The sequence below is a fragment of the Symphalangus syndactylus genome, chromosome 4 (assembly GCF_028878055.3).
Source record: "Symphalangus syndactylus isolate Jambi chromosome 4, NHGRI_mSymSyn1-v2.1_pri, whole genome shotgun sequence".
Classification (NCBI taxonomy): Eukaryota; Metazoa; Chordata; class Mammalia; order Primates; family Hylobatidae; genus Symphalangus; species Symphalangus syndactylus.
The window spans coordinates 86,971,928-86,995,385 of NC_072426.2; the positions used below are offsets into that span (position 1 = coordinate 86,971,928).

A 23,458-nucleotide genomic window follows, 5' to 3' on the forward strand; every position below is an offset into this window, starting at 1 on the left:
GAAATATTGATGCGGAGGCCAGCTGGAGCCCAGCCAGCCCTGCGTGCAGTGGGGGCAGGGAGGGAGGGAGGAAGGGAAGGAGGTTCAGCCTCACCTTCCTCCAGGATAGGAAGGCAGAGACCAGGCTCCCTGGGCTCCTGCTGGCTCAGCCCAGCTCTCCTGCCCTATGCCGTCCAGGGGCTGGAGGGGGCTGGCCACCTCCCAACCCATCCCTGTCCCTCATTCATTAACTGCCCTGCCCATCCATGGGGAGAGCCCTGGCTGGGTGCTCTTGGTCCCGGGGGTGCTGTGTCTATGCTACACCTGGACAGACAGGCACAGAGACTGGAGGCACCTTGGCCAATGTCCCCAGCTTCCTAGGTAGGGGTCAGGGCCACATAGGCCTGTTAGGTGAGAGCGGCCAACCTCCCTCGGCCTGGGCTGTGCAGCTACCCACCAGCATCCCAGATGCCGCTAGACCGTGGGCTCCCATGAAACCAGTTGGAGGATCTGAGGTGGGTGGGGGTGGGGAAATGAAGGACTTCCCCATGCCTTGGCCTCTGGCTGCATGCTGTGTGACCCCAGAATAGTCCCTTCCCTTCTCTGAGCCGCCCAGTGCTGAAGGTGCTGAGGAGGCATGAATTGCCCCCCCTTTCCTGGCCAGCAGTGTAGATGGGCAGCAGGTCCCCTGAGATGGACCTGACCACTTCCTATGGCCCCACCTCGAAGTCCATGTTCTTTTCATGGCTCCCAGGGAGCAGGTTCCCATAAGGATGCATTTGGTGGGGCCACCCCCTGTGTCTACCACATTCCCAGAATCCCTGAGCCAAGTCCTCAGGGACAGGAACTGGCTTGTGTGGTTGGCGGTCCCTGTAGGGGCCAGCCAGGGTAGTTGGGGGGCAGGACAAGACCCACCGGGTAGGCTGGCCCAGGCCACTTCCTCTCTTTGTTGTCCTCGTATTTTCTTTTCCTCCTGAGATTTAACTTGAAGACAACGTCAGTAGCAGTTTCTGGAGCCACTTGCCAAGGCTGAGTGTGAGCTGAGCCTGCCCCACCACCAAGATGATCCTGAGCTTGCTGTTCAGCCTTGGGGGCCCCCTGGGCTGGGGGCTGCTGGGGGCATGGGCCCAGGCTCCCAGTACTAGGCTCTCTGATCTGCAGAGCTCCAGGCTACCTGGGGTCTGGAGGGCAGAGGCTAAGGACACCGGCAAGGACCCCGTTGGACGGTAAGAGGGCCTGGACCTTGGCAGAGGTCATGGAGTAGGATCTGAGTCCCAGCTCAGCTAGAGCAGAGCCTCTCTAGACCTCACTGGGGTCCCATCTGTGAAATGGGCTAATAGTATCTATCTGCTGGGCCAGCTGTGAGGCTGAACAAGGAGCCTGGACTGGGTGTTTCAGGATCCACCTAAGAATTGCAGGGAGTTCCCTGTCGGAGCCACGGCAGGGAATGGGGCTTGGGGGGCTGTCAGGGAGGCACAGCTCCTACCATCAATCACCCAGCATGGGGCACTGGGGGACTGTGGCTGAAGCCACTGCCAGCTGGCCTGGCTATGCCTCCTGTTCTTCCAAAGAAATCAATTCTGAAAGCTGAGACCCAGCAGGGCTGCCCTGAGATTTTGATCTGAGTTCCCTGGGGACCTGACTGACTGCCCAGCAGTGAGCAGAGAGGGCCCCCTGCTCTCCAGAGCACAATCCAGGGCACTCTGCCTCAGCGACCCAGCAAGTGGGCAGGATGGTCTTGCAACTGGACCCAGAACACAGCTTTCCAACATTCTGTGTGTACAGGGCCAGGGCCCCTCCTGCTGATGAGGTGTTGGGCCTTTAAGTGCCCCCTCATCTCCAACTGCCCCTCAGTCAGAGCAGCAGGTGCTGTTTACGGGGCCCCCAGTCTCAGGGCCAGGCACCTTGCCACGTGTATCTCAGTTCATCCCTCCAACAGCCCCACTTACAGAGGAGGAGCCTGAGGCTCAGAGAGGCTGAGGGGCTTGCCCAAGGTCACACAGCTAAGGAGCAGGATCTGAGTTTGACTCCAGAGCTCATAGTCAACTCTCTGCAGCACTCGGAGCCAGCCCCGGCCCCCAGATGCTCCTACCTCCACCCTCCTGCCCCCACACACCAGACCTGTTTGGCTAAGGGCATCTACATGGATTTAGGGAGTGAGGGGGGGCCACCTTACACTTCTATGCGGTGTATGAGAGCCACCATCGCAGAGCGGACCTGCCTGGGATAGGTCTCATTTGGCTTCTGAGTTGCAGGTTTGTTGGGTGCTTTCCTGAAAATGGATTTGACCAGGGAGGGGCAAGAGGCCCCTTAGTGAGGGGCTGGTGGCAGTGGCGTGAGGAGCAGTGGCTGAGCAGTTGGCCATGGAGAAACCTCATTCCCACCTTCCCCCAACTCTGCTCAGGGCTGGGAGGTGCAGGTGAATGGTGGGGCGGCAGGGGGAGCGGGGGTTGGGGGAGGGGCGGGGTGGATCCAGCCACTCCGCTCTGATTTCAGGACCAAGGAAGCTCCACGCCTGAGTCTCAGGCCACCTTCCTCCTTTTGATCAAAGGGAGGATGAGAGGACCCGGTGGACAGGAGGGAGGAGGGAGCTGCTCCTCTTCCTCCCTGCCCCCTTGGTTGTGGGAGAGACATTGCTCCCTTAGCCCCAAGGAGTGAGGGTCTGGGAACTGCTGATGGGCAGCCCTGCAGGGGCCCCGCAGTCCTTCTCTGGGGTTCTCAGAGTGGGAGGGTGCATGTACCTGGCCCAGGAATGCTCAGGTGTCCCAAGCCTGGAAGCCCCCTGCCTGCAGGGCTCTCCTTCCCACATCCAGAAGCTGCAGTCTCCACAGGGCAAGCCCGGATGGGCTGGTGAGAAAGGAAGGAAATGCCGCAGCTTCCTGGGCTGATTGCTTCCCGTGCTCCTGTGACCAGGGAGGCGGAAGCGTGCTCCAGCCCCCGTCCCCGCAGCATGGGAAGGGGAGGCAAATTGGGTTCCACTAGCAGGGGTGGTGACACCGACACCATCACGAGGAGGCTCGGCTGCCAGGGCCAGGCATTCTGCCCTGCCTTTGCCGCTCACATCTGTTTCCAGAGCCCCAGGGCTAGGCCGGGCCCAGGATGCAGGCCCCAATAAGACCCTTTGCAAGGAGAAGCTTGAATAGAACCACTATGTCCTCAGACTTCCCTTCGGTGGAGAAGTGAAGGGGTTAACTGCTTCTTAGGTTGCCAGGGACCCTGAGGGGCCCAGCCCAGGGAGCCAGCAGCCTGAGCATTAGGACTTCGGGAGGAAGAGGCTCTTTCTGTGCCCTGGCTTGGGGATGTCTAGAATGTGGGCTCCTCAGACCCAGGATTTGCTGTCCCAGTGGAACTCAGTCTGTGGTAGGGACCGCGCTGAGCCCCAGGCAAGGTGTCCCATCTATCACATTGCTGTGACAGCTCAGAGGGGTGGGGACGCCCCCCAGGGCCACACAGCTCCTAAGTGATGGTGAGAGCCCGGGCCCACCCAGGCTGTCCTGTCCCCACAAGAGGGTGGCCGTGTAGGGGATGCTGCTGCCAGCAGGCGGGTTGGCCCCAGTCACTGGCCTCAGGCTTCTCCTGTCCCTCACACAAGGGGCACTGGGATTTTCCCAGCTGGGAGCTTGTGGCCCAGAAGAGCCCAGCATATGACTGGAGGTCACACAGGAGTAGGGCAGAGCACAGGCTGCCTTCTCTGGGCCAGGATGCACCTTTTGCACTTGTTCCTCCCCCATCCTCACCCCCACCCCCGACCCCTGCCCAGCACAAAGCCCTTGGCATGAACAGGGAAGAGCCCACACTGGCCAGAGCTGAAGCTTCCAGAACCACGCTCAGGGGTTCTCAGCTCTGGGCTGGTCCCTGAGAGAGCCTCAGGCTTCTCTGCCAAGGCCCTTTTCTGACTCAAGGAAAAAACCCTGTGAGTTTCTCCCCTGGAATGGTCAGGTTAATGGCTGGCTTCAGGGCCTCAGAAAGCAAGGCTGCTGAGAACACGCCCTCCTTCCCAAGGAAGACTTGAGGGCCCCTGGGAGGGCGTTTCCTGGCTGGGGAAGGGAAGGCACTCCACACAATCTGCATAATGGATGCGCCCTCCCCCTCCCACAGGCTCCCTCCCTCTTCCCCCCACCCCCGCTCTGATCTGTGTGCCGCAGAGGCACAGTTTCTTCGCATTTTGATGACGGGGGAAGGGCCTTGCTCAAGGTCACTGTGGGTTCAGGGAGGAGGAGGAGAGGAGAGGAGAGCTCAGGCCGCCCAGCTTCCATTTAAAGCTCCAAAGGAGTCCACATACCCTCCCATCTGGGTGGGGCAGCAGGTTGGGGCCACAGAAGACCAAGGGCAGCTCCAAACCAGGCCAGATGAGCCCCACATCCACTCTGGGTTGGCCACTGGGAGATGAGGGCACCCAGCAGGACTCCCCAAGGGGAGGGCACAAAGATGAAGCCAGCCTGAGATGGAGGGGCGGAGGGAAAAAATGGGCACTTCAGCAAGTTGGGCGGGGGGCATGGGCATCAAGGGCCAGCAAGAAGCTGCCAAGAGCTGGAGGAAGCCGAAGCAAAGGTCAGGAATGTTCCCAGGGTTCTGGGCCAGCAGCCTGTACTGTGCCAAGGGAGGGCCTGCCCAGGGCAGGGAGCATGGGCAGAGAGAATAGCAGTGCTGAAGCCCAGGCTCTGGGCAGGTCAGTAGAGAAAGTTCTTGGGCAGGAAGGGTGGGCGGCATAGTTTCCACTTCCAGGAGCTCGAGGTGGAAAGTCCCGGTCACTCCTGGCAGGCTGGACCAGGCCAGGCATGCCTGGGGCACAGGCCTTCCAGGCCCTCTTTAGTAGGTCAGAGGTTTGCCAGGAATGGAACTTTGTTTAGAGAGAGTTTCTCAACCCTGGCACTACTGACATTTTGGACTAGATAATTCCTTGTTGTAGGGTGTGGAGATGTCCTATGCATTGTAGGGTATTTGGCAGCATCTTTGGGCCCCACCCATGAGACACCCAGTCGTGAGTAGCACCCACCACCCAGTAGTGACAATGCACCCGGGGAAAGTACCCTCTCCTCCCATTGAGAACCACTGGTCTAAGAGAGATTTTTCTCTAGGGCTGAGCTGTTGCGGGAAGTCAGGGACCCCAAACAGAGGGACAGGCTGGAGCCACAGCAGAGGAACATAAATTGTGAAGATTTCATTTTAATATGGACATATATCAGTTCCCAAAATTAATACTTTTATAATTTCTTACACCTATTTTTACTGCAATCTCTGAACATAAATTGTGAAGATTTCATTTTAATATGGACATTTATCACTTCCCTAATAATACTGATAATTTCTTATGCCTGTCTTACTTTAATCTCTTAATCCTGTTATCTTCTTAAGCTGGGGATGTATGTCACCTCAGGACCCTGTGATGTTTGTGTTAACTGTACAAATTGATTGTAAAACGTGTGTGTTTGAATAATATGAAATCAGTGCACCTTGCGAATGAACAGAATAACAGCGATTTTAGGGAACAAGGGAAGACAACCATAAGGTCTGACTGCCTGCGGGGTCGGGCAAAAAGAGCCATATTTTTCTTCTTGCAGAGAGCCTATAAATGGATGTGCAAGTAGGAGAGATATCGCTATATTCTTTTCCTAGCAAGGAATATAATATTAAGACCCTAGGAAAAGAATTGCATTCCTGGGGGGAGGTCTATAAACGGCCACTCAGGGAGTGTCTGTCCTATGAGGTTGAGATAAGGACTGAGATACGCTCTGGTCTCCTGCAGTACCCTCAGGCTTACCAGGATTGAGAAACCCCAGCCCTGGTAAATTTGAGATCAGACTGGTTCCCTGCACTCAAACCCTGTTTTCTGTCAAGATGTTTATCAAGACAATATGTGCACCACTGAACATAGACCCCTATCAGGAGTTTCTGATTTTGTCCTTGCCCTGTTTCCTCAGAAGCATGTGATCTTTGCTCTGCTTTTTGCCCCTTAAAGCATGTGACCTACTCCCTGTTCATACACCCCCTCCTCTTTTAAAGTCCTTAATAAAAACCTGCTGGTTTTGCGGCTCAGGTGGGCATCATGGTCCTACCGATCGGTGATGTCACACCCGGAGGCCCAGCTGTAAAAATTCCTCTCTTTGTACTCTTTCTCTTTATTTCTCAGACCGGCTGACACTTAGGGAAAATAGAACCTATGTTGAAATATTGGGGGCAGGTTGCCCCGATACTGAGCCCATGTTCCAGGAATTTCCATGGAGCCCCAGGTGGATGTCTGTGCAGACAAGCATGTCACCTGTGGCTCCTGAGCTCTGGGGCCAGCACCTTCCCAGCCCTCTGTTTCAGTGTTGAGTGAGCATCCCTTCCTTCCTTCCATCCTTATTGTGAGGTATCCCCTTTTTACGTTGACTGATCCCTTGGAGATGCACCGGCCCCTTCCTGGTCTCTGTTCCCACTGGCTGGCATATCAAATCCTGAGCCAACGCCCCATCGTTTTCATTCCTTGGCTTTGGAGTCGGTCTTGATAGTTGTGAGAGAAACTCCCTACTCATTGTTGTCTTTCAAAATGTTCTTTCTTTTTTGCTTTCGAGACAGGGTCTTGCTCCATTGCCCAGGCTCGAGTGCAGTGGTTCAATGTGGGCTCACTGTGACCTCCACCTCCTCAGCTCAAGCAATCCTTCCACCTCAGCCTCCCAAGTAGCTGGGACTAGAGGTGCTTGCCACCATGCCCAGCTAATTTTTGTATTTTTTGTAGAGACAGGGTTGTGCCATGTTGCCCAGTTTTGTCTGAAACTCCTGCACTCAAGTGATCCTCCCACCTGGGCCTCCCAAAGTGCTGGGATTACAGGCATGAGCCACTGTGCCTGGGTTCCAAACTGTTCTTGATTATTCATCTGCATTTTCTCTTCCTGATGAAAATGACTTTATTTATTTTTTTAAGTTTCATTTTTATTAGTTATACATACTCATAGGCAGGGGTCAGAAAACTATGGCCAGTGGGCCAAATCCAGCCCATCACCTGTTTTTGCTAACAAAGTTTTATTGGAGCACAGCCAGGCTGGTTCATTTACATATTGTCATTGACTGCTTTTGTGGTATAATGGCAGAGCTGAGTAGATGGGACAGAGTTCATGTGGCCTGGAAAGCCTGAAACCATGGCCAGCATCAGGGACATGTGACCTGTGCAGTCACAGACAAGGCCCTGCACTCTGGAGGGCCCCACCCTGGGTGTCATCATCTTGAAATTCTTCATACTTTTTGAAGGAGAGGCCCCACATATTCATTTTGCACTGGGCCCTGCAGATTATGTAGCTGGCCTTGTGTCAAATATTTACTATCTGTACCCTTAGAAAAAAAGTTTGCTGATCTCCCGATTAGGAGTCAACTGATTCTCTAAGGCTTGTTGAGACAGTCAGAAGCCCCAGCTCCCTCTGGTCCCAAAGGCAATGACTTTCAAATTTGCAGGTGATTCTTTTGCGTTTACCTCTGTATCACTAAAGAACATGCTTGCATTGCTACTTCTTAGGAGGTAACATTATCTTTTTTTTTTTTTTGAGATGGAGTTTCACTCTTGTTGCCCAGGCTGGAGTGCAATGGCACGATCTTGGCTCACTGCAACCTCCACCTCCCAGATTCAAGCAATTCTCGTGCCTCAGCCTCCTGAGTAGCTGGGATGGAGGTAGCATTACCTATGAGCCAGATCTCATTCCTACCCCAAAGCAAATACATGTGCACGCATCCATAGGGCCACGTGTACTGCTCAGCATTAAGCCTTGAAATAAACTGTGAAACTTTTTTGCCCCCTTGCACACTTTTGGTTTTCTCAGTAGTAAAAATTTAGAACTCACAGAGTTCTAAAATTTCATGTCTTGCTTTTTTCTTCTGCTTATTCCGTGTCTTTATCACTAACTCAGCTCCATACCTTCAGCCAGTTGTCCACATCTGCTCTCTACACTCTCATTCATGCCGGGTGTCAGATCAGCTGCGTCTTCTTGGAGATGCAGCTCCCAGAGCCTCCAGGTGTGTTCCAGTGTGAACTGCTGCCCTCATCCCACAGCCCACTGTCATTCTGGGGGCTCCCTTCACCTGGTTTTTGTGTTGGAACCTGTTTCCTGATCCTGTGCCTTCTCTTTCTTGATTCTCTCTGTTGTTTTGTTGGAGTGTTTCCTGTGGCACCATGGTTCTGCATCCTGGGTGTGCCATGCAATGACCCAGAGAGCCTTAAAATGCTGGTGCTCAGGCCCTAACCTCAGGGGGTCTAGGAGACTATCATTTTTCTTTCTTTTTATTATTATTATTATTTTTGAGACAGGGTCTTGCACTGTCACCCAGACTGGAGTGCAGTGGAGTGATCCTGGCCCACCACAACCTCCGCCTCCCAGGTTCAAGTGATTCTCCTGCCTCAGCCTCCCAAGTAGCTGGGATTACAGGCACCCACCACCATGCCCAGATAATTTTTTGTATTTTTAGTAGAGACAGTATGTCACTATGTTGGCCAGGCTGGTCTCAAACTCCTGACCTCGTGATCTGCCTGCGTTGGCCTTCCAAAGTGCTGGGATTATAGGCATGAGCCACCGTACCCAGCCTCTTTTTATTACTTTTTGTATTTTTTGTAGAGATGAAGTTTCACTATATTGCCCAGGCTGGTATCAAATTCCTAGTCTTAAGCAGTCCTCCTGCTTTGGCCTCCCAGTGTTGGGATGACCGGCATGAGCAACTGCACCTGGCCCGACTATTATTATTATTATTATTTATTAATATATTATTAATATATTATTAATTAATAATTAATATAAATAATAATAACGAGTGTATTATTATTATTGAGACAGAGTCTAGCTGTCACCCAGGCTGGAGTGCAGTGGTGCAGTCTCCACTCACTGCAACCTCTGCCTTCCGGGTTCAAGTGATTCTCCTGCCTCAGCCTCCTGAGTAGCTGGGATTACAGGTGTGCACCACCATGCCTGGCTAATTTTTGTATTTTTAGTGGAGACGAGGTTTTGCCATGTTTGCCAGGCTGGTCCGGAACCCCTGACCTCAAGTGATCCACCTGCCTTGGCCTCCCAAAGTGCTGGAATTACAGGTGTGAGCCACCACACCCAGCCCCAAGACTATTATTTTTAAAGTGCCACACAGTGGTTTTGTTTTTGGGTGTCTTTTTTTTTTTTTTTTTTTGAGATGGGGTCTCACTATGTTCTCCAGGCTGATCTCAAACTCCAGGCCTCAAGCAGTTCTCCCACCTCAGTCACTTGAGTAGCTGGGATTACAGGTGCAAGCCACCACACCTGGCTTGCATGATGGTGTTGATGTGCAGGCAATATTTCAAACCACTGCTCATCAGGTAGTCTCCTACTGGGATACATGGGAGGTAAATGTTCTGAAACCTGGGACGTTTGAAAATGCCTTTATTCTCACTCCCCACACTGGTTCATAGTTAGGCTGGATATAGGATTCTGGGTTGTAAATTATTTTTCTTCAGTATTTTGAATGCAATTTTCACTGTGTTCCATTTTCCAATATTGCTGTTGAGAGGTTCAAAGCCATTCCAATTACTGACTTTGTATGAGTGTGTTTGTCTTGGTTTTTCTCTCTGGAAGCATGTAGAAACCCTTTGTTTCCAGAGTTCTAAAATTTCATGACATGTTTTGATGTAAGTGTATTTTCATCATATTGCAGGTAATTGGTGGTGCTTTGAATCTGGAAATTAAAGTCCTTCACTTCTGGAATATGTTTTTTGTTTGTTGTTGAGACAAGGTCTCGCTCTTTTGCTCAGGCTGGAGTCCAGTGGTGCAATCGTAGCTCACTGAAGCCTCAACCTCCCGGGCTCACGGGACCCTTCCACCTCAGCCATCTGAGGAGCTGGGACTACAGGTGTATATCACCACATCTAGCTAATTTTTGAATATTTTTGTGGAGATTGAGATCTTGCCATGTTGCTCAGGCTGGTGTTGAAATCCTGAGCTCAAGTGATCCTCCTGCCTCAGCCTCCCAAAATACTGGGATTACAGGCATAAGGCACAATGCCTGGCCTGATTTTTTTTCATTGATGATTTCCTCCGTCTGTTCTCTCTTTCTGAAATTTGTGCTATTTGGATGTTACATTTGCAAGACTGGTCCTCTATTTTTCTTTTCTCTTTCCAATTTTTCATCTCTCCATTTGCTCTTTTTAGGGAAATTTCTTTAACTTTACCCTCTAACATTTCCATTAAATTTATTTTCATTTCTACTGTTATGTTTTTAAGTTCCAAGAGTTTTCTTTGTTCTCTGAATGCTCACCCTTCCTCTCCCATCCCCTCCTCATTTTTTTTTTTTTCATAGCTTCCTGGTCTTGTTTCTTGGGTGCAGTAATTTCTTTTTTTTTCTTTTTTTTTTTTTTTTTGAGACAGAGTCTCGCTCTGTCACCCAGGCTGGAGTGCAGTGGCGCGATCTTGGCTCACTGCAAGCTCAGCCTCCCAGGTTCACGCCATTCTCCTGCCTCAGCCTCTCCGAGTAGCTGGGACTACAGGCGCCCGCCACCACGCCCGGCTAATTTTTTTTATATTTTTAGCAGAGACGGGGTTTCACCATGTTAGCCAGGATGGTCTTGATCTCCTGACCTCATGATCCGCCCGCCTCGGCCTCCCAAAATGCTGGGATTACAAGCGTGAGCCACCGCACCCGGCCGGGTGCAGTAATTTCTTTTATCAACCTGGAAATCTTAGTGCAAATGTTGGAGTGGTTCTCTTCTCCTTACACAGTCTTGGTTTTTGTCCAAGTTGACATTTTTCCGTTTGCCCACTTTGACTTCTTTTTTTTTTTTTTTTTTTTTAGATAGGGTCTTGCTCTGCACCCAGGCTGAAGTGGCATAATCATGGCTCACTGCAGCCTCAAACTTCTGGGCTCAAGCAATCCTCCTACCTCAGCCTCCTGAATAGCTGAGACTACAGGCATGTGCCACCACACCTGGCTAATTTTTTGTAGGGATGAGGTCTCACTACGTTGCACAGGCTGGACTCAAACTCGTGGGCTCAAAGGATCCTCCCACCTCAGCCTCCCAAAGTGCTGGGATTACAGGCGTGCGCCACTGTACCTGGCCCTCTTTTGGAATACAATGTTTCTCGGGTAAATCTTGGATGTCTGCTCACTTAAGAGGAGAAAGACTGAGAAGCTGACTGGAAGCTGGGGTATATGGATACCCCTTTCTGACCCATTTTGTCATAGGATCTTCTGGTTGGCTATTTTTATGGGAGAACCCCTGGTGTCAGCAGCTTTGGGTCTTTTCGGGCTGGCTCATTTTCCTAAGAAACTTTTCCAGTCTGCTGCTAAGAGGGTAAAGCAGGCTGGGGGCTCAGCACTCAAAATATGGTCACTTGGCTGGGTGCGGTGGCTCACGCCTGTAATCCCAGCACTTTGGGAGGCCGAGGCAGGTGGATCACGAGGTCAGGAGTTTAAGACCAGCCTGGCCAACATAGTGAAACCCTGTCTCTACTAAAAATACAAAAAAATTAGCCGGGCGTGGTGGTGGGCACCTGTAATCCCAGCCACTTGGGAGGCTGAGGCAAGGAGAATCGCTTGAACCTGGGAGGTGGAGGTTGCAGCAAGCCAAGATTGCACCAGTGCACTCCAGCCCAAGCGACAGTGCGAGACTCCGTCTCCAAAAAAAGAAAAGGTCACTCGAATCCCCCGCCCCTGCCTTTCCCAACACTATCCCCTGTGTGACAGTGCTTGACAGCCCCAGGACAAAGACCGGCTCCAGAGAATAAAATCCCGGCACTTACAGCCACTTCATCACCAAGGCCTCTGAACGCTGCTTCTAAGAGCCCACAGATGTGGCCACTTCTCCCACGTCCACCATCACTCAGTCCAAGCTGCCACCATCTCTCCCCATACCCTGGACACAGCTGCCAACATCTTGCCCTCCCATCCTCTCTGCACCCAGGAACCAGGGTGGCTCTTTCATGCCAATTCCCTGCTGAAACCCCTCCATGATTTCCCATGCCCTCAGGGACATGGGCCAGCTCCTCCGCTGAGGTCTGGCTTCTCTCTTTGTCCCAGCCTCCTTCTGCAGCCCCTTCCTCACCCCCACGCACCCCTGTCACATCTGGTGCCTCATCCGACTTTCTGGCCTTAAGACACAGCCCCATTAGCTCCTTCTCCTGAAAGTCTCTGCAGATTCTAGCACTTCTCACCCATTCTAAGAGTGCCCGCTCTCCCTGGGGACCCTGAAGGGAAAGTCTGCACGTCCACATCCACACCCTGAGCTTGAACGCAGCACCCGGCACCCAAGAGGTGCTGAGCTGTACTGTGCCACAGAGATCATTGCCACTGGCAACTCTGACGAGCTCTGTTCTGGGAGCTGGCTGCCTGGGGAAGGGCTCTCTGACCACTGCCACTGACCCCATGGAGTCAGCCACTGGGTCAGTGAACTGGAGCTCCGTCAGCATGAGTGTCCCCCACTCCTGGGACCACCACAGTACATGCTGGTGAAGGGCCAGGATGGAGGGGCTACCTCTCAGGTGTGCGGGATGCTGAGTGTGACCCCCAACCACCTTGCATGACCTTGATGCGGCGGCCATCCCAGAGAGGACACTGCTCCACCCAGCTGCTTACCTTTCCTTACGACAACTGTTTGAAAGTCCCTTTCTAGAATGGTCCTAATGGGCATGGCCAGGGAGCTGGTCCCTCATATAAGTAGCAACTGGGCAGGCTGCCAGGGCAGCTGGAATGGGGCAGTGGGGCTGTGTTCACAGAATACTTGTCAGGAGCCAGGCCCCTGGTGCTTCTCTGCCCACTTAGAGGAGGGCATTATGATCACCATTGTATAGATGGGGAAAGAGAAGCTCCCTAAGTGCCTCACTCGGTCACACAGCCAGAAAGTGTGAGGGATTCGAACCCAGGATTCTCCAGCCCCAGCTGCATGTTGGTAGCAGGAGAAACAGTGAGAGCTTTCTGGCTCTGCAGCTAACCTCACCAAAGGGAATCCATGCAGACAGCTGCAGTGCACACAGTGTTTCCCCACACTCTCGCTGTTAGTTTTGTTGGCTAAAACAGTCATCACCCTGGAGCTGCTTTTCACAGCTCTAGATTGTGGTGGGTTTCTCAGCCTCTCTGCTGGCTCAGGGAGGCTTTGGGAAGGTGGTGGAGCAGGTGCTCTCTTTGCAGGTAGGGATTGTGAAACATTTGCTCTGCAGCCCAGGGATGAATAATGCGGAAGGCTCTCTCCTCAGGATAATGGATTCCAGAATCCCAGCACTGCTCCAGCAGGAGGCGGGGACCGGTGGCTCTGCACTGCCACCCCCTGTTGACCTGGATGTGGCTCAGCAGCCTTTTCCTCTGGCTTGTTTTCCAGTAACTGGTGCCCCTACCCAATGTCCAAGCTGGTCACCTTATTAGCTCTTTGCAAAACAGAGAAATTCCTCGTTCATTCGCAGCAGCCGTGTCCGCAGGGAGCTCCAGACTGCCAGAGAGTCAAAGTCATGTGAGTAGGGGAGGGTGAGCCATTTGCCCAGGCCTGGAGCGGGCCTTCCCTGGAGTCACTGAGCCAGCCCTCCTCCTCTTCCAGGTACCGCATGGCCCACAAGCCGGTGTACCAGGTCAAGCAGAAGGTGCTGACCTCTTTGGCCTGGAGGTGCTGCCCTGGCTACACGGGCCCCAACTGTGAGCACCACGGTAGGGCTCCCTGCAGCCCCCTTTCCCCTTTGATCTCTGATCCCCAAGGTCAAGCAGCTCCCCTGACCAATGGGGTCAATATCTAATGCTTTCTTCTGCAGATTCCATGGCAGTCCCTGAGCCTGCAGATCCTGGTGACAGCCACCAGGAACCTCGGGATGGACCAGTCAGCTTTGAACCTGGTGTGTTGCTTTCCAGAAGGGGCAGGCAGGCAGGCTGGTGGGGCCCATGTAGCCAGCTGGCCCTTTCTCCTGTGATACAGCAGTGCCATTTCAGGGAAACCTTGCCTCCAGAATCAGCAAGGCCTGCTCTGTGGCCTGCACCACCTCCCACCTTGAAGGCCAGGCTCACAGGGCCCCCAGCTGCCTGCTGGCTAAGCACACACACCCTTTTCCTTCGCCCCATCTTCTGGGAAGGACTGGTTCATCTGGCACTTTCCTTGCCCCCCTGAACCACACAAGCCCTTGTGCCTGGAAAAAGCATTCTCACCCTTTCCCACAGCCCTAACCAGAGCCAGGAAGTCATGCTGTCCTTGGTCTTGGAGTCAGCACAGGAAACCCACCAAGAGACACCATTTGCAGCAGGGCCCTTCAAGGCTGGGCCCAAGATCGAGAAAGCAAATGAGTTTCATTATGTGGTGAAGTATTTATTGACAAGGGCTGCCAAGAATGAAGTTGTGAGGCCATGTGCATGTGCTGAGGAGGGGAGTGTACCATGATTGATTAGTCATGTCTGCTGTAGGTGTAGGAGGCAAGGTAAGGGCTCACTTGCTATGCATTTGCCCTCCAGGGGTTTAAGGCTTCTAAGCTCCTGCTCAGAGGACATCAGCAGCTACCTTCCCTGCTCTCAGCCTTCAACTCTCCTTCTCTGAACCTCGTGATCTTCCCAGGCCTGGTGAGTTAGCCCTTGACATTTATGTCTGCTGTGTATTTAGGCCACCTTGCCGCAGCGATCAATGAGGTTGAGGTGCAACAGGAACAGCAGGAACACCTGCTGGGAGATCTCCAGAATGATGTGCACCAGGTGGCAGACAGTCTGCCAGGCCTGTGGAAAGCCCTGCCTGGTAACCTCACAGCTGCAATGATGGAAGCAAATCAAACAGGGCACGGTGAGTGGCAGGCTGTAGGGGCTGAGGAAGAGCCTGGTCACACTGAGGGGAGGAGGGGAGGACCCCGCTGGTCCCAGCCTGGGAGGAGTGTCTGCTCCTGCAGGGCTTGTGTCACACCGCATGTCTGTTGCAGAGTTCTCTGATAGATCCTTGGAGCAGGTGCTGCTACCCCACGTGGACACCTTCCTACAAGTGCATTTCAGCCCCATCTGGAGGAACTTTAACCAAAGCCTGCACAGCCTTTCCCAGGCCATAAGAAACCTGTCTCTTGATGTGGAGGCCAACCGCCAGGCCATCTCCAGAGTCCAGGACAGTGCTGTGGCCAGGGCTGACTTCCAGGAGCTTGGTGCCAAATTTGAGGCCAAGGTCCAGGAGAACACTCAGAGAGTGGGTCAGCTGCGGCAGGACGTGGAGGACCGCCTGCATGCCCAGCACTTTAGCCTGCACCGCTCGATCTCGGAGCTCCAGGCCGATGTGGACACCAAATTGAAGAGGCTGCACAAGGCTCAGGAGGCCCCAGGGACCAATGGCAGTCTGGTGTTGGCAACGCCCGGGGCTGGGGCAAGGCCTGAGCCGGACAGCCTGCAGGCCAGGCTGGGCCAGCTGCAGAGGAACCTCTCAGAGCTGCACATGACCACGGCCCGCAGGGAGGAGGAGTTGCAGTACACCCTGGAGGACATGAGGGCCACCCTGACCCGGCACGTAGATGAGATCAAGGAACTGTACTCCGAATCAGACGAGACCTTCGATCAGATTAGCAAGGTGGAGCGGCAGGTGGAGGAGCTGCAGGTGAACCACACGGCGCTCCGTGAGCTGCGCGTGATCCTGATGGAGAAGTCTCTGATCATGGAGGAGAACAGGGAGGGGGTGGAGCGGCAGCTCCTGGAGCTCAACCTCACGCTGCAGCACCTGCAGGGTGGCCATGCCGACCTCATCAAGTACGTGAAGGACTGCAATTGCCAGAAGCTCTACTTAGACCTGGACGTCATCCGGGAGGGCCAGAGGGACGCCACGCGTGCCCTGGAGGAGACCCAGGTGAGCCTGGACGAGCGGCGGCAGCTGGACGGCTCCTCCCTGCAGGCCCTGCAGAACGCCGTGGACGCCGTGTCGCTGGCCGTGGACGCGCACAAAGCGGAGGGCGAGCGGGCGCGGGCGGCCACGTCGCGGCTCCGGAGCCAAGTGCAGGCGCTGGATGCCGAGGTGGGCGCGCTGAAGGCGGCCGCGGCCGAGGCCCGCCACGAGGTGCGCCAGCTGCACAGCGCCTTCGCCGCCCTGCTGGAGGACGCGCTGCGGCACGAGGCGGTGCTGGCCGCGCTCTTCGGGGAGGAGGTGCTGGAGGAGATGTCTGAGCAGACGCCGGGACCGCTGCCCCTGAGCTACGAGCAGATCCGCGTGGCCCTGCAGGACGCCGCCAGCGGGCTGCAGGAGCAGGCGCTCGGCTGGGACGAGCTGGCCGCCCGAGTGGCGGCCCTGGAGCAGGCCTCGGAGCCCCCGCGGCCGGCAGAGCACCTGGAGCCCAGCCACGACGCGGGCCGCGAAGAGGCCGCCACCACCGCCCTGGCCGGGCTGGCGCGGGAGCTCCAGCGCCTGAACAACGACGTCAAGAGTGTCGGGCGGTGCTGCGAGGCCGAGGCCGGGGCCGGGGCCGGGGCCGCCTCCCTCAACGCCTCCCTTGACGGCCTCCACAACGCACTCTTCGCCACTCAGCGCAGCTTGGAGCAGCACCAGCGGCTCTTCCACAGCCTCTTTGGGAACTTCCAAGGGCTCATGGAAGCCAACGTCAGCCTGGACCTGGGGAAGCTGCAGACCATGCTGAGCAGGAAAGGGAAGAAGCAGCAGAAAGGCCTGGAAGCTCCCCGGAAGAGGGACAAGAAGGAAGCGGAGACTTTGGTGGACACGCGCGTCACAGGGCCTGTCCCAGGTGCCTTGCGCGCGGCGCTCTGGGAGGCAGGTGAGTTCCTGGGCCGGGGAGACTGGACGAGCCTAGGAGGCCAGGGCCGGCTGCCGGCAGCTCTTCTGCCCCCAAGAGGGCAAGGAAGAAAGAGAACAGGACGGCCATCCGTCACCCCTACTGGGTACACCTTCCCCTTGGCCCACCTGCCTTTCAGGGGTGTGGGTCTCTCAAGCTACCTGGCTTATGGGGAGACAGGAGAAGTCACAAGAACCACCTGCTAGTGCCAGAGCCCGTGAGCGACAGAGTCTGGAGGCCACACGCACACTAGTGCCGCCTACTGCTTCTGCTGCAGAGAGGGGAGGGCCTCCTGCCCTGCCAGGGCAGTCTTCAAGTCCCCCCATCTCATCTCTTCACCTCACCCCCTTCGTTCCCATGTGCGTTTAAGCCACTGTATCTAGGGAGAATGTGGATAGGGACTGTGGCCACTTGCAGCCCCACTTAGCTCTGTTTCACTTTCCATGATTTTAGTTTTTTTTCTTTTTCTTTTTTCTTTTCTTTTTTTTTTTGAGATGGGTCTCACTTTGTCATCCAGGCTTTAGTACAGTGGTGGGATCATGGCTCACTGCAGCCTCGACCTCCCCAGGCTCAGCTGATCCTCCCACTTCAGCCTCCAGAGTAGCTGGGACTTACAGGCATGTGTCACCAAGCCTAGCTAATTTTTGTACTTTTTGTAGAGACAGGGTCTTGCTATGTTGCCCAGGCTGGTCTCAAATTCCTGGGATCAAGTAATCTGCCCACCTCAGCCTCCTGAAGTGTTAAGATTACAGATGTGAGCCATGTGCCCAGCATTGATTTCAGTTTCTTGCATCAACCACGATCAGAAAATAGGTGAGTACAGTACAATAAGATTTTGAGAGAGGGAGAAACCACATTAATATAACTTTTATTGCAGTATATTGTTATAATTGTTTTATATTTTATTATTATTGTCAATCTCTTACTGTGCCTAATTTACAAGTTAAACTTTGGCACAGGTATGTACATAGAGAAAAAAAATAGTATATATAGGGTTTGGTACTGTCTGAGATTTCAGGCACCTGCTAAGGTCTTGGAACACACCTCAGTGGACTGTACAGGGAAAGCCATGGGCCCTGGAAGGAGCTCATTCCCTCTGCAAATACAGTTAACCTGTCCCACCACTCTGTGCTAGCCCCCCTCCTGGGCTTTACCACAGTGACCCATCCCAACAGGTCAATGACACACTCATCAGCACTTCCACCTTACCTGAAACTGAGGCGCAAACAGAAGTTTCCTGCTTGCACAGCTAGTGAGCAGCAGAGGAGCGCTGTCTTTAGGGTGCTGGTTCTTCCCCTCCAAAAGGCACTCCATGGCTGGTCCCTGCAGGGCCCTGGGCCTGGGAGCTGGCTTTGAGGCTGAAGGGATGTGCGACCAAGCTTCCCATCCCCTCCCTGAGTGTGGTCCTGGGAGGGGAACAACTAGGCTCTGTGTCTCAAGTGACTCTCTCTGCCAGAGGCTGGCCTTGGAGCTGTGGCCTCTCCCCACTCAGACACAGGGCTAAGTACAAGGCCACCATCTTGGCCATGTGCAGCCTGGCATGTGGCAAGTCCAAGGCCTTGTTGAAGGTCCCGTCCCAGGCAGCCCCTGCCCCTGCTGACCCTCCCTATGGCCCAAGAGGCAACGTGGAGCAGTGGGAAGCACCCAGGCTCTGGCATCACTTGTCTGTTTCTTCCTCAGTAAAATGGCAGAATCCCTACCCACGTCAAAGTTTTGTTATGAAGACTGCTGCGTTTACCAAATACCTAGCACGAGGCTTACCCCATGTAGGAACGCAGTCAACGTTTTCCCATTTCCCCAGCATTTTCAGGGTCCAGGTTGTGTCCACCGATACTGACACTTCTCTCGTTTCCTCTCGTGTATGGTGCAAGGCTTCAGTATGCTGATGACTTTCAGAATTTGCCCCATGGTTTGAATATGTGGTTACCAAGACAATATTTATTTCAAAAAAATATTGTCCTTAAAAACAAATTTCCAGGCCGGGCACAGTGGCTCATGCCTATAATCCTAGCAGTTTGGGAGGCCGAGGCACGTAGATCACTTGAGGTCAGGAGTTCCAGACCAGCCTGCCCAACATGGTGAAACCCCATCTCTGCTAAAAATACAAAATTAGCTGGGTGTGGTGGCAGGCGCCTGTAATCCCAGCTACTCGGGAGGCTGAGACAGGAGAATCACTTGAACCCAGGAGGCATAGGCTGCAGTGAACTGAGATTGCGCCACTGCACTCCAGCCTAGGCAAGAAGAGTGAAACTCTGTCAAAAAAAAAAAAAAAAAAAAAAATTAGCCAGGTGTGGTGGCAGGCACCTGTAATCCCAACTACTTGGAAGGCTGAGGCAGGAGAATCACTTGAACCTGGGAGGCAGAGGTTGCTGTGAGCCAAGATAGCTCTATTGCGCTCCAGCCTGGGCGACAGAGTAGGACTCTGTCTCAAACACACACACACACACACACACACACACACACACACACACACACACACCCCAAATTTCCCTTTATTTGTTTGTAGGAAGGCTGTAGGGCTTGAATGTGTGCCCTGCAGGGAAGCACACTCTGAGTTTGCACAGCCCTTCCCGCATCTTAGGGCCTGTCCGGCGCAAGGCTGAGTTGAGGGTCTCCCTCTGCGGCGGGTCTCCCTCTGCGGCGGAACTCCCTACGCAGGCGCCTAGACGCAACGGCCGGAACGAGGGCCTCGCACCGGTAGAGGGCGCTGCGGGCCGGCCTTCCTTCGGCTAGGCGAGAGACCCACCTGCAGGGTGTTAGGGGAATTGCAGAGGCAGCCGCCTGCCTCTGACTTGGGCACATTTTTTTTTTTTTTTTGAGACGGAGTCTCGCCCTTTCGTCCAGGCTGGAGTGCAATGGTGTGATCTCGGCTCACTGCAACCTCCGCCTTCCGGGTTCAAACGATTCTCCTGCCTCAGCCTCCCGAGTAGCTGAGATTACAGGCGCCTGCCACCATGCCCAACTAATTTTTATATTTTTAGTACAGACGGGGTTTCACCATGTTGGCCAGGCTGGTCTCGAACTCCTGAACTCGTGATCCTCCCACCTCGGCCTCCCAAAGTGCTGGGATTACAGGCGTGAGCCACTGCGCCCAGCTTTTTTTTTTTTTTTTTTGACGGAGTTTCACTCTCGTTGCCCAGGCTGGAGTGCAACGGCGGATCTCGGCTCACCGCAACCTCCGCCTCCCGGGTTCAAGCGATTCCCATGCCTCAGCCTCCCGAGTAGCTGGGATTACAGGTATGCCCCACCACGCCTGGCTAATTTTGTATTTTTAGTAGAGATGGGGTTTCTCCATGTTGGTCACTATGGTCTCCAACTCCCGACCTCAGGTGATCCGCCTGCCTTGGCCTCCTAAAGTGCTGGGATTACAGGCGTGAGCCACTGCGCCCGGCTGATTTGACACAATCTTAACACAAATGGGAAACCTATTCTCAACTGTCTAATTCTCAAAAAATCTTCCAGAACTAGAGAAAAGCAACATTTTTTTATTCACAAAGGCTTACTGGATTGGGAGTCAAAGAGCTGAGGCTTGAGTTCCGGGACCCAAGTCAGTAATTGCTCAGCAAACTGCTCCTCTGCAGACTTTGGTTTTATCACCTAAGAAATGGGGACCTTCTTTTAAACCCCTACAGAGGGAGCAGGTTGAGGAACCCCATGGTGGACATGACTTCGTTGGTGCCAAGGCCAGTGTCACAGCCAGGACCCAAGTAGGACTCACCCTTCCTGTGCCATTTCATGACCCTGTCCCCAGCTGCCCAACCATGCTGGCCAGGCAGCAGGACTGGCTTCTTCCTGGCTGTTTGTACACCCTCCACACATGGCAACTTCCTCTGCCTCTGTGCCCGTGCATGGACCCGGCACCAGTGTTCTGTCAGTGTTCCTGTCCTAAGGCTGGCCAAAATGCTCCCTGCAGAGAACCAGAAGTCTAGAGATTCAAGGTCTGCTCCCAGGAGGCTTGGTAATTTACTAGTTGTGTGGTCTGGAGCAATAAGCTTTTTCTTTCTGGGCCTCAATTTACCCATATGTAATCTCAGGGCTCTGTACGACATTTTGAAAAACCACATTAAGATGACCAGCTTGGCCAGGAACGGTGGCTCACACCTGTAATCCCAGCACTTTGCGGGGTTGAGGTGGGAGGACCGCTTGAGCTCAGGAGTTTGAGACCAGCCTGGGCAACAGAGCAAGACTCTGTCTCTACAGAAAATAAAAAATTAGCCAGGCATGATGGCGCATGCCTGTAGACCCAGCTACTCAGGTGGCTGGGGTGGGAGGATTGCTTGAGCCCAGGAAGTTGAGGCTGCAGTGAGCCATGATCGCCAATGTGCTCCAGTCTGGGCAACAAGAGACCCTTTATCAACTGAAAAAAAGAAGACCAGCTTGAAGGGGCTTCTCTTCCCTGGCTCCACCTGCTCTTTCCTTCTTTCTCCAAGGTTCTGTCTTCAACATCCAGGAGGATCCAGCCTTCATGGCTCTGCAGATACCTTCCCAGTGTTAGCATTATTATTACCTTGAAGATGGATATTTTCTCCCTCTCCCCTGAGTATCTCAAGATTCCTAGCAAGTAGTGGTCGTCTGGGAGTCAGAGACCTGTGTTCCTGTCCCAGCCTGCCATTTACAAACCATGTAGCCTTGGGCAGCCGGTGAAGGATTCAACCTGTTTTGTGAATCAGGGTTACTGTCTCTCAAGAAAGTTGGAAGGAAAAGGGATCAAACAAGAAAGTGCTTTGTGGCTGGGCATGGTGGCTCACCTGTAAGCCCAACATTTTGGGAGGCTGAGGCTGGAGGATCACTTGAGCCCGGGAGCTTGAGATCAGCCTGGGCAACATAGTAAGACTCCATCTCTACATTAAAAAAAACAGGCTACAGTGAGTCATGACACTGCTGCACTCCAGCCTGGGAGACAGAGTGAGTCCCTGTCTCAAAAAAAAAAAGAAAGTATTTTGTTAAAATGTACATCAGCTCAGACAACAGACTTGCATTTTCCTTCCTCTCTGTTAGTGAAAAACAGAATTGGCCATCTAGCTGCAATAACACTGGTGTTGAGAATATCTAGGTTATCTAGAAATAGTGACCTATTTCCAGTGCTAATAAGGTGAGGACAGTAGGTCTCAGGGTTTAATTTCCCACCCAAGGGTGTAAGGGATGAGTCACTAAGCACTGTCCTGTTATGTTTCAGGATCCCCTGTGGCCTTCTATGCCAGCTTTTCAGAAGGGACGGCTGCCCTGCAGACAGTGAAGTTCAACACTACATACATCAATGTTGGCAGCAGCTACTTCCCTGAACATGGCTACTTCCGAGCCCCTGAGCGTGGTGTCTACCTGTTTGCAGTGAGCGTTGAATTTGGCCCAGGGCCAGGCACCGGGCAGCTGGTGTTTGGAGGTCACCATCGGACTCCAGTATGTACCACTGGGCAGGGGAGTGGAAGCACAGCAACGGTCTTTGCCATGGCTGAGCTGCAGAAGGGTGAGCGAGTGTGGTTTGAGTTAACCCAGGGATCAATAACAAAGAGAAGCCTGCCGGGCACTGCATTTGGGGGCTTCCTGATGTTTAAGACCTGAACCCCAGCCCCGATCTGATCAGACATCATGGACTTGCCCAGCTCTCCTTGGCCTGGGGCTCTGGCCAGGGATGGGCCGGAGGTCATTCAGTTGGTCTGTCTCTTCCCTGGAAACCTTCTGCAAAGACAGTGTGGTGTACGTGGCCTCCTTCTAGCCGCACGGGGCTTGGCCATTTCTCCATGATGAGAAGGACTGGAATGCTTCTCCCGGCAGGACATGGTCCTAGGAAGCCTGAACCTTGGCTTGGCATGCCTTCTCAGACAGCACGGCCTGGGCTCCAACTCTTCGCCACACCCTGTATTCGACAACTTCTTTGGTGTTTTGCTCCTCCTGTGGTTGGAAACTTCTGTACAACACTTTAAACTTTTCTCTTGCTTCCTCTTCTCTTCTCCCTAATCGTATGATAGAAAGACATTCTTTCCCAGGAGGAATGTTTGTTTAAAATGGAGGCAACATTTTGGCCAACACTGGAAAGCACTAGAGGGCAATGGGATTAAACCAACCTGCTTGGTCTCTATTAGTCAGTAATGAAGACTTCAGCCTGGCCAACCAAGGGAAAGGAAATTAATATCTTTAGTTTCAGTCATTCCTTGTATGATATGGTTTAGCCGTGCCCCCACCTAAAATATCATCTTGAATTGTAATCCCTATAATCCCCACATGTCAAGGAAGAGATCAGGTGGAGGTAATTGGATTTTGGGAGCGGTTCCCCCATGCTGTTCTTGTGATAGTGAGTTCTCACGAGATCTGATGATTTTATAAGTTTGATAGTTCCTCCTGTGTTCATTCTCCTTCCTGTCACCTTGTGAAGAAGGTGCCTTGGTTCCTCTTCACTGTCTGCCATGATTGTAAGTTTCCTGAGGCCTCCCCAGCCATGTGGAACAGTGAGTCAATTAAACCTCTTTCCTTTATAAATTATCCAGTCTTGGGCAGTTCTTTATAGCAGTGTGAAAATGGACTAATACACTTGTGTTTATCTGTAATTTAAATTTCATGTCTTTTTCTCCTTGCCTTACGTAGGGTAAAGACCAAGAAATGCCAAACGTGAACTAAAATGTGTAGGGCCTTCCCCTTTTTTACTTCCTCCAGTATCTTAGGACCATCGTAATTCTTGTTAGCATCTCTAACCAGGAGGCAGCTGAGGGAGGAGGGAAGGAAGACTGTAAAAATCCCTCTCACTAATGATCAACTTTGGAATACAGTGATGCCCTTCAAATCTCTGCCTCATTTAC

The 23,458-nt window shown here is 53.3% G+C and overlaps 1 protein-coding gene across 2 annotated transcripts; it reads left to right on the top strand.

The window, feature by feature from the left end:
• The first annotated feature begins 21 nt into the window (after window positions 1-21).
• MMRN2 (multimerin 2) lies at window positions 22-23,458 on the top strand. 2 transcript variants are annotated; one of them, XM_055275464.2, is made up of 7 exons: window positions 22-1,205; window positions 13,271-13,399; window positions 13,484-13,590; window positions 13,692-13,772; window positions 14,525-14,698; window positions 14,832-16,649; window positions 21,844-23,458. In XM_055275464.2, the coding sequence occupies exons 1-7, from the start codon at window positions 1,042-1,044 to the stop codon at window positions 22,224-22,226; spliced, it is 2,856 nt and encodes a 951-aa protein (XP_055131439.1). In that variant the 5' UTR covers window positions 22-1,041; the 3' UTR covers window positions 22,227-23,458. The 2 variants fall into 2 exon arrangements, with proteins under 2 accessions (XP_055131439.1, XP_055131441.1); XM_055275466.2 differs by lacking the exon at window positions 13,692-13,772.

What these genes read in the sequence shown, in the direction of transcription:
- MMRN2 (XM_055275464.2), top strand. Translation starts at nt 1,042, where the DNA reads ATGATCCTGAGCTTGCTGTTCAGCCTTGGGGGCCCCCTGGGCTGGGGG. An exon ending in GGCAAGGACCCCGTTGGACG is followed by an intron (nt 1,206 to 13,270) that starts GTAAGAGGGCCT and finishes CTTGTTTTCCAG; the next exon opens with TAACTGGTGCCCCTACCCAA. An exon ending in CGCGGCGCTCTGGGAGGCAG is followed by an intron (nt 16,650 to 21,843) that starts GTGAGTTCCTGG and finishes GTTATGTTTCAG; the next exon opens with GATCCCCTGTGGCCTTCTAT.